This window comes from Alligator sinensis, unplaced genomic scaffold (genome assembly GCF_000455745.1).
Source record: "Alligator sinensis unplaced genomic scaffold, ASM45574v1 scaffold599_1, whole genome shotgun sequence".
NCBI classification, from domain to species: Eukaryota; Metazoa; Chordata; order Crocodylia; family Alligatoridae; genus Alligator; species Alligator sinensis.
In genome coordinates this window covers 73083-89230 of record NW_005841968.1, presented here as the reverse complement: position 1 = coordinate 89230, position 16148 = coordinate 73083, and the positions used below count along the sequence as shown (strand labels likewise).

Genomic DNA, 16148 nt, shown 5'->3' with positions numbered 1-16148 from the left:
TGGAAAGGGAAATTCTGTATTTTTTTTAAAAATCCCTTAAAAACAGTTGGCAAAATACTTTAGAGGGGATTTTTTATAGACTCTCAAATTAAAGAGTTGATAAGTTTCTCCCTACCATTTTAACATAGAATTTGCGTGATCCAGGAATGATGGCTAGTGTCTAATCCTTGGGTTTTGCTGTAAAGTTTTAATTACAGCACTCCCGTTCAGAACCCAGACTGTCCATCAAAGCACAAAACGAAATAAATCACCGCTGACATTTCTTACCATTCTTCTGTGACTGCCGTCGTACTCAGGTTTGGGAACCTTTTGGTCTTCTCCACAATCTTCTGCCCCCGTTGACTTCTTTTTCTTTCTCCTATTTCTTCTTTCTTTGGCATTTTTAGATGCTAAAGGTGACATTTCCAATGAGCTAAGTGACAAGGAGTCGATTCCCTTAGCAGCCAGCGCCTGCAATAACGGAGAGAGCAGACACCATTTGTGAGGACTGAAATCAAGCAAGCTGTAATGATCTGTTCTACAATTATTTCTTATTGATACCTTTCATTTTATATGGCAGTTAAAATATTTAAGGCGGCACTGGGTCACAATATTTAACTTTAAAACCACTTCACTTGGCTGAAACTTGTTTAATAAAAACCTATTAGCTTCCCTATTTCAGTGCTGGAAATGTTCTGTTTCCCTTTGCCCGGTAGCAGGCTCGCCAGCAGGTAATTCAGGATAAGGAGTTGCTAGGTCTAAGTGTGGGAGTGCACATGTGTAAGCCATGCCTTCATCCAGGCAGTCTACTCCTTACTTAGGCATTGGCAGAGGCAATACAGAAGAATAGTTTACTCAAGATCTAGATCTATTAGCATTCAACAATTAGTGCAGTCGAATTCATGGACAATATGGTGTACACACCTGCAGGTGCATGCACCACGTCATCCGTATACCTGCCAAACAAAATCAGCTAGGGTGGTGGCATTTTAAGTCTATCAAGCCTTAGCCGTGCTCCTGTAATCAAGGCTGAATAGAGGGGAAGCGCCTACCACTGAGGGACCTCTTTAGCCTTTGCAGGCATATACTCGCAAGACTCAGTAATTCAGCTGGCACATTTTAGAAGCAAAATCTTATCCCCAGCAGTGGTAGAGCTAACTCTGATTAGGGATCAGAGGCAATAAATGTATACCCTGGGCATGAAAGGAGATAAGATGAACTGTACCATGCCATGTGCCTCAGCACCATGTGCTCTACACCAGCTACCCTACAGAATCACTGTGCAAAAGTATGGTAACAGAAGAGCTGCTGGACGCCCCAGCAGAAGCCAAATCTGAAAGCCTGGCAACATCATGCAATGGTCTTGAAAAGCAAGGGGATAGCCAGGAAAGAAGAAATCAACACTTTGGAAAAGATTCTGCCACCCAATGTTAACATGGATGAAAAGAGCCAAGCATTTGCAGCAGCGTAAAACTGGGAGATGTGCCACTCCATAAAGGTGGATGGAGATTTGAAAAGAAACAGTCCCTCTTCGGGATGCCAGCCTATTAGGAGGGGCTACTTCCATTTAATGTCTGCCTTTCACTCTTTTTTCAGCCAGAGCAGAGAAGGGGCTAATATAACAAATGAAAAAATCCTCAAGCACAGAACAAATGTAGGAATCCTCCTCATTATTGTCTGCAAGACACCAGCATCTAACAAACAACCAGCTCTGAGAAACGGAATATTCCCCTCCTCCCACAGGCATCAGTTCAAGTAATGCGGGGAAAGTGCAGGTACTTAAGAGTCGTAAAAGGAATCAATCATGTATTTCAAAGAGTGCGGGCAGCTCCCTTTATCCTCCATCAAACGGAGAGTTCAGCACAGCAGCAAAACTTAATTCCTCTGAGATATATCTGCCATGAACAAACTGCTTACAGTGGCGAAGGAGAAGGAGATTTCATACTCTGGTCTGGGCCATTATTCTAATAGACCATTGGGTTTTTGCATCAGTTGATTTTATTGCTATGCTGAGGTACTTTTCAAAGTCTGCTGGTGTTCAGTTCGGGCTTAGGACTGTGTTAAACCAATTATACAAGCTGACAGACAGACTCCAAGCAGGCCTATCAATTCTAACTGTGTTCTCTTTTTATTATCTAGCATAGTCATGGGCTTGAAGTGTTTCAATTTTCCTTTGTGCTTGCCATCGTATTTTTGTTATCTAGAAAAGAGTATAGACGGTACTATAAAGGTTATCTGACACTTCCTATTATATGATGCTATTTTCATTTCCCTATAGCTTTGTCTAACTGTTAACTATTTGGGCTGAAACTTTCATCCTGGGTGTCTTTTTCAAGCTGAAGTATTAGAAAATTTCAGCTGAAATCACTTAAGAATGAGGCTGGGGAAATATTACAGTGTTTTGCTCATGTTAAAAAAGTTGGCAACTTTTTCTGTATAAAGCTCTGGCACTCCCATTCTTTGGAGCAGGGACTGAAATCTGGCCAGGGAGAATGGTCTTTGTGTCTGAGGGGGTTTCTGTTTGTTTTGTTGGGGGTTTTTTTGCTATTTCCATTAAAATCGACCTAACTTTGGTCAAGCTACAAGCCTTTGAAAACATCACAGCTTGCACATGCTCTTTAGAGACTTCCGAGAGCTTTGCAGTTTAAATCCTCATGGATGACATCTGTACTACACCTGTTCACAGCCAAAGCAGAGCAGGACTTCTCCTGTAATTGTAGCTCTGAGCTGCTGTGTGCTAGAGCCAGGAGCAGGGAACCTGTCTCTCCTGCGCCTTCAGTGACTTCTTTGCTAGGCTTAAAAAATATGGAAGAGGAAATAGCCAGATTTGACTGTAAAGGGATTAAAAAAGAAAGGGATTGGAGGGTGTGTGGTAGAATAAAAAACCTGGGAGGGGAAGAGTAGGACTTAGGGGTGAATGAAGGGTGCAACAGGGAACGCAAGCCCTGTTACTAATGAAGGAAAGAAAGATCAAGGAAAAGAGAGAGGCCCCTTTAGGAGCCAGACTTTTGCCGCCCAGAAGGGCACAGCACTTGGTTGCATAAAGTCTGCTCATGCGCAGAGCAGGGCAGAGCTGCCCAGACCAGGAAGCGAAAGGGAGCTTTCTCTGGACAGATCCTGCTACACAGAGACAATGAATAAGCCCTGAAGACAGGGTTGCCAACCCAAGACATTTTTTTTTTTTTTTACCAACAATCTATTTTTTTCCTGACAACCAAATTTGTAGGTTTTTGCTGACATATGCAAATGCAACCCTTCTGCCACACTCTTAGAAGGCAGTAACAAGGGCTGGATTCAAATTTAGGGGTTTATCATCGACTGTCTAAGCCCCTGCCCAGAATAAAATTTTACTTGGCTGGAGCAGTCACTCTATGCCAGGCTGCCCCAACCCCCGGGGTTCCCCACTCACCCCATTCCCTGCTACCCATGATCATGCCCTGCACTGTGTTGTCCACCCCTTCCCCAGCCCCCCCCCAACCCCTACTGGCCCCACTCACCCCATCCCTGAATGGACCCCCATCTTCTGCCTCTACCCCTTCCAGCTCTGCAGCTCCATCCAGGCTCCACTACCCCTCTCCCTGCCTCAACTGGTGGCTCAGTGCTATGCACAGTGTCCAGGTGAGCAGCCACTACAGGCAGTGGATAGCTCGCATGCAGTGACAGTGGAAACGGAGGGGACTGTGGAGACTCCCAAGGGTCACAAAGCCCTGACAGAGAGCTCCCTGAGTTATGCCCCCACTCAGAAACAAGGCGGTGCTGATCTGCTCTCTCTATCAACACTTGCATCCAAGTCCAATCAAACTCATGGCTTCTTAGGTTTTTGGTTTTGTTTTTACAGACAGCTCAATTTTGATTGATTGATTTTAGCAGACTTTACGGATGGGCAGTTTTAGCCAGGCTTTTTTACAGACTGTCTATAAATTTACAGACAGCCTGAAGGGCTAGAGATGGCTGTTACCAGCAAGCGAGGGGATGGCACCCCTGTGAACCAGTGTTTTCATGTGAGGTTTGTTCACCTTTTTGTTTTGTTTCTTCCTTTTGGGCAAGGCATGGTCCCGGACTTCGAAGCCTGGCTGCAAGGCTTGGGACAGCTTGTTGGGGGAGTAGTGAGGCTGGTGAAGGCGCAGGGAAGGAGTGCAATCCCTGATTCTGTTTGTGGACTGCTGAAGACCCACCGAGGGCTGTAAGCCCCGTTAAAAGTAATTAGTGGATAGGGAGGAGTGGGATTATTCTGAATAGACTTGGAGGGGAGGCTAAAAAAAATGATACTAGCTAGGCAGGTGCCCAGATTTCTGTATGCTACATCAACCTATATTCCCTGGACTAGTTGAAGGCTACCAGAGTAGAGGAGCCCCTTGAGGCCCTGCTGGACTTGAACAGAGCTTCTTAAGGCCTTGATGGACTGAACTGTGATACAGATCTTGGAGTGAGCTGGGGAAGCAGATGAGCCCAAGTGTCTGGCTTAATTAATAGATTTGAGAAACCAACCGTAGCTGCCTGGACTGGTTTATCTCGTGGCTGGACTAGATGCAAGATAGCCTAGTGATGAGCATGGTGGGAAGAAGCACCGGAGTGTCATTCTGGTATAACTAAGGGCTGGATCCTAAATTGTAAGGATATAAGAACAAGAGTGACACATGAGTCCAGAGAGGACACTGGGACAAGCAAAGTGGGAAAGCAGGCTGAGACTGACTGTTGCAGGGTATCAAACTCTGGGGTGTAACACCAAACCTGCTACAGAAGGGATGGATAGAGGAGATTAGGGGGAAATGGGCTGAAAAGTCCTTGCCGACTAATATACACCTCTCTAGAGAGTCCGGAAGGGAACCAAAGATCCTGGAGCTGCACTCAGCCTCTGCCATTCACAAAGATCTGTAAATCCTTATGGGCAAATTGTCTCATTTCCCCCTAAGGCTGATTCATGCAGAGGATGCAAGTGTCTGCTGCTCTCAGTGATTCCATTTTCCCATGTCATAGAGACCAATGCAATGGATCTACAGCCTCCCACCCAGATGACAAACCTTAGTAACATTGGTGTGACACCAGGGGGAAACCAGGTGTTTTCCTGGTGTGCTCTTTTTTGCAAACCTGGGAAATTATACACAGACAACAACTGTGTTAATAGACCACGATTAAAGTTTCAAAAAGTTAGGTAAGGGCAGCAGCAAGGTTACTGGGGCAACTGTAATTTACTGCCCCTGTGCATTATTGCACAAGGATGTGTTATTTTCCCACTTGGGCATTGCCTCTTTCGCTGCACAAGGGGGATCAGCCTGTGGATACAGCAGGTTTGTATGATGAGAGTGTTGCCTGGAGGAAACCTATATCTTTCATGAATTGCAAAAGGTGGGAGCTGTGTAAAGTGTGATGTCAGGGGAACAGTGGCCTGTTCAACCCCAGGCCTCCCACAAAGTCCTAGGTCAGTGCTACTTTACATCCAGCCCCCTTGCTGGAGCTGGCTGTGTCATCCAGGCCAGGAAGCTCCTCCTGGGTTCAGAAATTTGGTGGCAAGAAAGCGGTCCCAGAGCCACAGCAACTAATGTTCCCACCACTGCCAAAATCCTGGTCCTTTGGGGGAACACTATGGTCTGGATGACATGGGTCCAGTGCACCAGATCATGCCAGTGTGCAGTCGCTATGTGGCCAGATCTGTCATTTGGGGTTGGGCTGGTCTGCAGCATCATGCTGGAGCACCTACGGACTGACTCTGTGAGCAGACCCCTTGCAGGATTTGGACCAGAGCCTGGCCTTGTGCTGCTCGTTTGGCCGGTGGGGCTGGAGAGGCTGAGCATCACAGATCTCGGTAATGACACACAAACCACTGCAGCTGAACTGCTCAGTGCCAGTGACCAACTGGGTGCTCCTCATTTATGCTGTTGAGGGTCCGATTTGCTGAGTACTCACAGCTGCAAATGAAGGCAGGGAAAGCTGGGCTTTGAATGTATGAAGTGTTACAATGGTAAGTACTCTGAAAAGCCAGGTCCTAAGTATCTCCAAGTTGAGTATCCAAAATGAACATATACTGTTGCCCATTATCTTTCTGTGCCTCTGTTTTCTTTCTGTAAAATGGTGGTAATAATGCCTGCTCATCTCGCAGCAGAAATTAGAGAAGAAATTAATACTATTTGTGAAGCCCTCAGAGCTGGCAGCAATGAACTCTATAGAAAAGCTTGTGACAAAATATCTTCTGGGACCACACGATAAGCAACAAGAAGCCAAAGAGCTGATCTTTAACTATGCACTGAATGAGGCAGGACTGAAAATAGGAGGAGATCAGTCTGTACCATAATGCAGACTGACAAGGAGGCTGAATTAGATTGCAGCCTCACCTTTGGCATCTCCTGACATTAAATATTTGCTTTGCAACCTTAATAATGTTTCTTTAATATACTTGTGTCTGCAGTACACACACATATGCATGCATGCATACATATCCAGGCCTGTTCGGTTTGACAAAGTTATGAGTTATTAAAAATAGAGTATTAAAATGTGAAGTGTTGAGTAAACATAATAAAAGACAGTGCTACCAGCCCTACATCTTATCAGGGAAAACCTCTATTGAAGTCAATTGTGCTAAGATGGGTATAAGAGCAGAATCTGGTCCACATTCCTATGGGGATAATTCACATTGTTCAGAGCACCTGAATGAGAACTAAGTGCCACCTATCTTTTATATAAGTCCTTAAGATGAAGGTTAAGAAGGACTTACATGTGCCCAGGCCTGTGCTAATTCACCGCACAGGGATGAAAAGCTTTAGTGTGCAAATAAAAAAAATATCCTATTTGTTTCCAATAATATCGGTGGGTTTTGAACTAGGCCTGTAAACCCTTTGTACCAAAAAAGAAACACCCCAACAAAAAACAACCATTAAGTATGTGAGATCACATTGCGTATAAGGTTTCTGGCAGAACTTTGTTTTCTCTGAATTGCTGTGCTAGGAATGCAGATCTACATTACTTCGGTTTAATATTCTTATAGTCCCTTTAGTCACAGGAACTAAAACGTCCCTCTGGCATGTGGTATTCTGCCCCTTAGAAGCCAAAGGCAAATTAAATCAGTGCTGTTAGAGCTATAGTGTCATAACCACGGTTTGGTTTCTCTGCACCACTCCATCTTAAAGCGTATTGTTAAACCTGGTTCTGTTTTATGCAAGGCTTCACCTCAAGTTGTGCCCATTTAACTGTCTATCCTACAGGATTTTACCTGGAGGGGTGCAAAATTGCAACCTTTACATGTTGTCTCATTTGTCAAGCAACAGGCAATTAATGCTAGTTTGATGCTGTAAGATTAATAAAGCAAAGAAGAAAAGAATGTTAATTCACATGGTCGAAGAGAAGGGCTGCCACTTCAAGCCAGGGCTTCACACATTTTGGTACTAGGGTAATTTCTTTAGTTGGGGAGGGGGTGTATTTTTTTACCGTAACACTTGTATCAGTACACACCTCAATATGGATACAATTATACCAGTATAAAAGTTTATACATTGTATAGTATACCCATCTAATTATGCCCACATGTTCTGCTTTAACAATACTGGCAGAGCCAAAGCAGTATAGCATTATTGTGTTAGCAATACCCCTGTTGGCAAAGCCATTCCTTTTTTCCAAGATCAGCTCTAAAGAAGACTATAGAGAGCTTCTGCTTCTAACAGAGGCCTTATTTCATGGGCCAGGCATGTTTTGAATAAAGCAAATGGGACTCCTGGTGCGCTACATGATCAAGTTATCTCAGACCAAGCACATCATGGTTCACAGACCTCTTGCTCCTTCTTTAGCATTTCCATGGCTTCCCGAAACTTCCTTTCCTTTTCCTCTGTTTCAGCAATAGTAGCTTGGTTCTGTTCTTCATAAGCCATGGCTACTACAGCCAGGATCAAGTTGACCAGATAAAATGAGCCCAGAAAGATGACCAGCATAAAAAAGAGCATGTAGATCTTCCCAGCAGATCTCAGGGTCTGTAAGCACACAAGTAAACAGTCTGGCACATACTGAAGAACTGTAAGTCTATAAAATGCTTTAAAAGATTGACATAAAAATGCTATTGAATTAGATATTTGTTGACAGCTTGAATAGGATCCAGTTTGCTATAAAAACAAGCCCATTAAAGGAAGTCATATTTTCACCAAGAAACAGGTAACATTGAATCAAACCAGCTTTATGTCACGTAGCAAGATACATTCTTAAAATGAAAATCCATCCTTATCTTCATAAATATTATATCCAAGTTTGCTTGGTATCAGATAAACCTGTAATCAATTGCAGTGCAAGCTTCCTTTACTCCTGCCACCTGGCTATAAATAATATCATGGTCTAGGGGGGGAGTTGGTAAAAGAAATGATTGCCCAAACTCTCTATTGGCTGTCTAAATTAAGCCTTCTCAATTTGTATGTGCAGCCCTGCACCCATGAAGTGAATGACATGCTATTTAATTCCAAAGCGGTGTTCATTTTTTCTGGAAGGAAAATAAATTGGGTACATGGCAGTGCAAGGAATCTAAGTCCTGGATATATTCAGAAAGCCTGTACAGGCTGGTCGCAGGGGGTACAACCTTCCTTATGTCCTTGCCAACCTACTTCGGTCTTGACCCGAAGAAAGAAATCTTCAGTGGGTAGCAAACCCATGTGGACATCCAACCATAAGCATGCAATTCGGTGCCTATTCAGTGCTGATTTTTTGCATGCAACGCCAAAAAAAAAGCAGGCAGCACACGTGGCAGCAGTGCGCGCCACCCAAAACCAGAGCCCAGCTGGCTGGAAATCACACTCAGGTTGCTGCCATGGCTGCAACCCAGGGAGGCCCCCAGGACTCCAGGTAAGGCTGTTGGGACCAGCACAGTTGCCGGCCCCAGCCTCCGCTACCCCACACAGGGTAATCTGCCATTTGCCAGAGCATGAGTGGCACGGGTGTTCCCTGGGGACAACTATCAGTGGCACAAGGTGTGATTTCATGGTCTGCACTTATCTGGATGCACCCACTATTGCTATGCATGAAAACTGCAAGCAAATCTGTCAGCATTATGCCCATAGAGACCACGCTTCTGGAATGAAACACCTGATTTGGGCAGAATACTTCTCACTACACGGATGCAACCAGTCCCCACATTCATTTACAACTCGTTCATTGCTATGACTGGCAAGGAATATGTGAAGTGCAGTGATGACTTTTGTAATAATATGGAAATCATTCCACTTTAAGCTAGACTGGAAACACTGCTTCAATTTACACTGCCCAGTGAACAACCAGAGAGGGTGACATTTTTCAGAAATAACTGACCTTATTCAGATTCAAGCATGTCAATTAGTGAAAGGCTTTTTTGCCAACCATCAATCTCCCCCTGAGACATTCAGTAGGAGAATGGGCATAATCCACTATTTAGAAGGAATTGCACTGTGCTCCTGAATGCACAGAAGGGAGTCAGTCATTCATTCTGTATCTAATGACCAATAACTTGTATTTCTTTAACTCGGACCATAGAGCTGGATGACTGGTTTATTTCACATTTTAACAAGCAAATACGATACCTGTTGATAGAGACGCTCCCAGTAATCCTGTGTCATCAGGCGGAAGAGAGAGAGAAATGCCCAGCCAAAAGTATCAAAGCTTGTGTAGCCATGATCAGGATTTTCACCAGCCTTGTAGCAGCCATAGCCCTGTGGACATGTGCTGCAAATAACAATAGAAAATAATGTACATTACAAGAGTTGGAGAAAACTGCTTTCCCTGGAGATCCGTGTATTGTCGCCTTTTGGATTGGAAGCGCCAAAGCCCAAAGGGAAATTGGTCCGGTTGTGTGAAAGCACAGAATGGTTACAGATACACTTAAGGGTGAACATCTACATCACACTAAGAAAACCCACCCTACCTGCTTCTTTCTAAATGCCAAACTTCCTTACAATATTATCTTCCTTTACATGATAACACTGGGCCAGGTATTTAGGCCTCTAACTCCCATTACTTTCAATGGCCTTTGATTTCTTTGAGAGTTAAAGGGCTAAAGACCTGGGTGGATCTGGGATCATGTTCATATGTGAAATCACACCAAGTGATCTTATAGGATCATAGGAAAATGGGGCTGGAAGGGATGAGGTAATGTAGTCCAGCCTCCTGCTCGAGGCAGGAGCATCCCTGACTAACCTGTTCTTAGGATGAAGATTGCACAATTTCTCCAGGTAGCCTGTTCCAGTGCGTGACCACCTTCACAGTCAGAAAGTTCTTTCTAATCGCCAACCTAAATTGCCCCTGATGAAGCTAGAAGCCATCACTGCCATTCCTGTCCCTGTGGTGCCAGAAACAAGCCCATTTCCGCTCTGTAATCGTCCTTCAGGTATTTGAAGACTGCTTTCAAATTCCCCCTGCAGTCTTCTCTCTCCAGACTAAATAACCTTAGTTATTTCAGCCTTTCTTCATAAACATTGTCCCCGAGGTCCCTGAGCATTTTTGTTGCTCTGAGCTGGGCTCTTTCCAAACTCTCCACATCCTCCTTGAGGTGTGGAGCCCAAAACTGGACACACTAGGCAAGGTGAAGCTTCACCAGTGCCGAATCGAGTGGAAGAGGCACTTCCCTTGATTTGCAAGTGACACTTCTGTTAATACAACCTAGTGCGTGCCGCTGGCTTTTTCTGCAACAAGAGTATATTGTTGGCTCATATTCAGCTTACAGGCTACCATAACCTCCAAGTTCTTCTCTGCAGTACTGCAGCCTAGCCAGTCATTCCCCAGTCTGTATTTGTACATGCAGTTATTCTGTCCCAAGTGCAGGGTTTTGCATTTGTCCTTGTTGAATCCCATCTGATTGATTATAAATAATTTTTCCAGTCTATCCACATCACCTGGGTCCTAGCCCTGTCTTCCAGAGTACCTGGAACTACACCCAGCTTGATGCAGTCTACAGATTTGCTATGTGGGCACTCAGTCCCATCATCCAAATAACGAATGAAGATGTTAAACAATACCGGACCCAGGACAGACCCCTGGGGATTCCTACTTGATAGCTCCTCCCAACTGCTATTGAGGACTGCTCATTGAGTATGATGATCCAACCAGATATATATCCACCTTACAGTACTGCCATCTAGACTGTATTTCCTTAGTTTGTTAGTGAGAATGTTATGGGAAAGTGTCGAGAGCCGTGCTGAAGTCAAGATATACCACATCCAGTGCTATCCACCATCCACAGAGCCTGTCACTTCATCACTGTCTTGAGCACTATACTGACACTGGGACAAGATCATCAGCTGATATCAATGTGCATAGCTCTACTGAAGCCACCGGATCTACACCAATTTATGCCATATGAGGATCTGTCCCAATAACCTGTTGTAACCTGATCTGGGATTTCGCACCCACTCCAGGCAAATCTCTTAGCTAGACTTTTGTGATGACTTTTGTGTTTCTCCAATGCATTTTAGAAATTCCCTTACTCAGCTAGGGTTGAAATGACAGTTCATCGGGGCATTGTCAGGGGTTTTGAAGTTACTCAAATTTTCGCCTGTGTAAAACACTGATGTTATGCATCCAACAACCCTTTAAGGATTTTAGTTTAGTTTCTTTAATTAAGCAGAATTTTTTTAATAAACCTCTTCTGAAATGCTGAAAAAAAGTAATGGTGAAGTGTCACAGGATGAATTTATATCTATATTTCAGCTGGGCTTTACGTGAAGGATAAAAAGAGAAACTTCCATATTTAATCAAAAGTAAGCTAAACGAGCATATAATTTGGGATTCCGTCAGCCTCCGTGCAGCCATGCAAATTTCCATCAGCTGGACATGTGGCCAAATGAATACACTTCAAGGAAAAAAATGAAGCAACATTTTCAATTCTTTTGCTTCCAATCTAAAAAAAAAAATTAAAAAAAAAAAGGCCCCTCCTGAGCTTTGTGTCTTTCGTTCCCCGTTGTTTGTCGTTAGAACCACAGTGCCTCCGTTACTTTGGTTTGATCATTCCTGGCTCCCAGAAGAGGAAAGCAGCATAAAATCCACCTGGTCTCTCTTCTAAAACATATATGTGCGCTCTGAATGCTATGGTTTGTCCATTTCCCCTGAGTAAGTTGAGCTTTCAAGATAGGTCCCTGTCCCAACGGGGTAGCATCCCCAGCAGCCACATATTCATTAAGTTTCCTTCTTTGATCTATTACTGCAGACAACCTAATATGGTCAGCAGCGTGCCTAGGGTATTTTTCCCCGTGTTTTGATGAACTGATTCCTTCTGACCCTGAGAAAAACATTCATTTTTCTTTACCTGGAAGAATGTGTCCAAACAGGACACAGAAAGGTCTTCTCTTCTGAGAAAAAGCAATGGTTTTGATACAAGGGATTCATTTTGCTGTTCTGTCCAGGGATGGAAAGGCTCTCTCCTCAGTTTTGCATGGAAGACCAATCCCAAGTCACCTCACTGGGTCACATGACCAACTATATCCCTGTTTCTGAAACTAGCACTTTTGGTTGAAGTACCTAGGAAGAGCTGCATGAAGTTTGAAGACCATTTTACACTAGCTTTGGACCCAGCCTTACCCCCGGTGAAGTCACTGGAAGTTGTATTGTTGACTTCCATGTGAGCAGGACATTTTTCTCCGAATTCACCTCAGGTAAAGGATTTCTAGAACACTTTTACTTAGTAGAGCTGCTACAGGCACCATGTTGAATAAGTGCAAAGCAATGGGCAAAAGAAAGGGAAATACTGGAGCTGTTGTGCCAATTACTGCACAGTAATTGGTTTTAATCAAGAGTAAATTTGTTACTTGCAAATACAAGTAGCAAATTTACTTGAGATTACTTACTGAGCAGTACTGAAGCTGTATACAGTACAGGCTGGGGGCCTTCTGCAGAGCAACTGCCCAGCCAGCCAAGGACCTGGGAGTTACAGTGGACAATAAGCTGAATGTGAACCAGTGGTGTGCCCTTGTTATCAAGAAGGCTAACAGTGTACTGGGCTGCGTTGGTAGGTGTGTTGCCAGTAGGTCAAGGGCAGTGATTCTTCCCCTCTATTCAGCACCAGGGAGGCCACATCTGGAGTCCTGTGTCCAGTTGTGGGCCCCGCGCTACAGAAAGGATGTGGACAAATTGGAGAGAATCCAGTGGAGGGGGACAAAAATGTTTCTGGGGCTGGAGGACATGACTTATGAGGAAAGTCTGAGGGAACTGGGCTTGTTTACTCTAGAGAATAGGAGAATGAGAAGGGACTTAATAGCAGCCTTCAACTACCTGAAGTGGTTTGGAAAGAGGCTGGAGCTGGACTGTTCTCAGTGGCGGCAGATGACAGAACAAAGAGCAATGGGTTCAAGTTGCAGCAAGGGAAGTTTACATTAGATATTAGGAAGAATTTTCTCCTAAGAGAAAGGCTTCCGAGAGAGGTGGGGGACTCTCCATCCTTGGCGGTTTTTAAGACCTGGCTAGACAAAGCCTTGGATGGGATGATCTAGTTGGGGATGGTCCTGCTTTGAGCAGGGGATTGGACTAGATGTGACCTCATAAGGTCCCTGCCAACCCGCATTTTCTATGATTCTGTGATTCTATGTTGGCCGCACCTGGCAAATCTCCAGTACATCTCATGGCACCATATGATTGGGTATCTCCATTGACACTACAAAATCCCTTTTAGATACACAGCCTGTATCACTGACTAAAGTGACTCTATTTTGAAAGAAAAGAGGACAGAGAAACATACATAAATGAGATATTTACTCAGTAAAATTAGTAGCAATTTTTTTCTTTTGGAAAAGGCAAGTGGAGATGTAACCCTTTCCAGTATTAGAAGTGATAAAACCTCTGAATAATATCTTTCTATTTATAGCACACATTTGTCCAAGTTATATCTGTATCTCCCTGCAATAGGCCAGTCTTTCCACTAGCATAAAATGATTTAACAAGTGTATCCTAGCTTGCTAGTGAAAGAGGACCTTGTTTGATTATGGAATGATAGTATACAATGCTCAATACTGTATCTAAGCCATCAGCAGGGTTCAAACTAGTAGCCTATAGTATTAATATCATAAGCCTCTAACCTCGTGAAGTGAAGAATTCCATTAACTGTTAGCTGCAACAGACTTGTATCCTCCGATATGGGTTTTTGCGTCTAGCTCATATTTTCTTAGTCAAGGCTCACTCCCAATGGGCCTACCGGAGAACAGGAGCAAACTGATAGAGGGTTTGCTCTAATCCAGAGGCCACGCGTATGATTTAGAAACTTCACAAGGAGAAGAAAATTAAGAAGTAGCTGCTTCCCATGAAGAGGCCAAAGGAAATGATTGACTTAAAAGCTTCCCATTTGAGGATATTCTTCTGGAACTATCCCTATATCCTCCAAGGACTTTTTTTTCAGGGAGCATGGGCGTTTGCTGAAGAGTTTGAGATAGGTATGTTAACTCTTCCCCTTTGGACTTTCTAGCAGCCTCTCTAGACTCTGCAGCCTCAGGGGGAAGAGTCCGACAGGACTGCACTATTTTCTGATTCACAGGCACTGGCAACAAAAACAAACTACATTAAAATAACATCCTTCACAGCAGCGGAGCAAGATGCTGTCCAATTAATCACAATGAAATTACAGTATCATTGATTCAGAACAGTTAAAAGCTCAATATATCCCTCCATCCATCAGTCCATAATCACCAGAGTAAGTTGGCATCGGTGCAGGAAATTAAAGAACGTAAGAAAATGCCTCATCCGAAGCAACAACACTGATTGGGCATTTTGGACACTAATCACCGAGGGGCATAATTACAAAATACTCTGGCTAAAAAGTTTAATCTGTGCAAACCAAGTAACCTGCTGATCCAGACAATAGTGAACCACTGGAGCTGTTCAATGGAAGATTTATAAACGACTGTGTACTGGATGCCAGCATTTTAGCACCTAAAACTGTCTGGGTGATGCCCCTGTATCACTTGGAGTTAGGAATTCCCAGCAGCTGATGCTGTCATCCCTGAAGTCATTAAACACAGGAAGTGCGGGGCTTCGCAAAAATCTGTACTTTCAGCTGTTCTGAGCAACAGACGTCCCACTCAGTCTGTTGCACAGACCTGTTTCAGAAAGGAGTAAAAGTAGGAGACAAACAGCATTACTAACGGGATTGTGGAAGTTAAAAGAACTGTTACCAGGGGTCTTTAATGTCATAACTACGAGCTGGAAGTTTCCAAAACGGTTGAAATATGTATATATTTGAACTGGTTCATTTTAATGGAGTCTCTCATGACTGCCATAGGGTATAAAAGCCTGACTAGCAAGTGGAAGGAGACCTTTCTGCTTTGATTAGGCATTGGGTTTGGATCTGGTTGCAGAATGGAAGAGGAATAGCTGAACACACTTAATTCACCCCAACAATAATACTCAACATAGAATAGAAGAACGTGCTTGTCAAAAGACTCTGGTAGCTTATGCTATGCCTTTACAGTAAATACCTCTAGCTACTATGCTCCAGAGTGATACTGTCAAGTACACTGGGTGGGCTAATTAGGATGGAGGCAGTCTAATTGCCAGAGTCATCCTTCAGTACCAATTAGGCTGTCCAATGCCTGTACAGATGTGACTACACAGTAGTTCAATGTGCTTTATGATGACACTGGAGTTCACCGTGTAGATACAGCTTTAGGCAAGCAGCTAATGCTAGAATATTATTAACTTTTTAGATCTTCATGGTTCTTTAGAGAAAGAAGGATTTATAAAGGGGGCAGAGCAATAGCATGTTAGTTACAGAGATAGGACCAGGTAGGAGTTGAGCTCTTAAGTCTAGCTGCTGCCAAAAGCTCTTACTGGAGAGCTCTATTCGTTTCTCCCTGGAAGACCTCTTTCACATACGCATCTCACTAGTCCCCCAAAAGAGATGCACCTCTCCCTTAGACTTGGAAGCCAAATAGATGGCCATGTTTCTTGTCTGCAATCATTGTGCTTCATTATTTCCCTTGGTTTATGAACTTCAGACATCTTTAAAACCGGCCCCCAGCAAAACAACTAAATGAGGGCCTTCCTTTCTTGGAGGGAGAAGCACGTAGTTAGTCCATTTGTGCTGTAGTGTAACCAGAGATGTCATAAAACTTCACTGCTGGTGATACGCTGTTGCTGCTGCCTGATAAGATGAAACTACCCGTTCTGAGACTTTCAAGAGTGGCTATGTAAAGTCTGGCCCCTACGTCCCATTGGCAGGGGGTCAGCAGGGACAGAAAAATTTTAATTGGGCA

At 43.8% G+C, this 16148-nt stretch overlaps 1 protein-coding gene across 9 annotated transcripts in view; it reads right to left on the bottom strand.

Moving 5' to 3' along the window:
* The window catches only part of LOC102380629 (sodium channel protein type 5 subunit alpha), a 252836-nt gene that overhangs the window by 165168 nt on the left and 71520 nt on the right, over positions 1-16148 (bottom strand). For 8 of the 9 annotated variants that reach the window (XM_025200461.1, XM_025200458.1, XM_025200464.1 and 5 more), the window contains 3 exons: positions 9501-9642; positions 7737-7934; positions 268-450 (listed from right to left, as the gene is read on the bottom strand). In XM_025200461.1, coding sequence (XP_025056246.1) covers positions 268-450; positions 7737-7934; positions 9501-9642 — 523 coding nt within the window. The remainder of the gene's footprint in view (positions 1-267; positions 451-7736; positions 7935-9500; positions 9643-16148) is intronic. The other variant, XM_025200463.1, reaches the window with a different exon arrangement.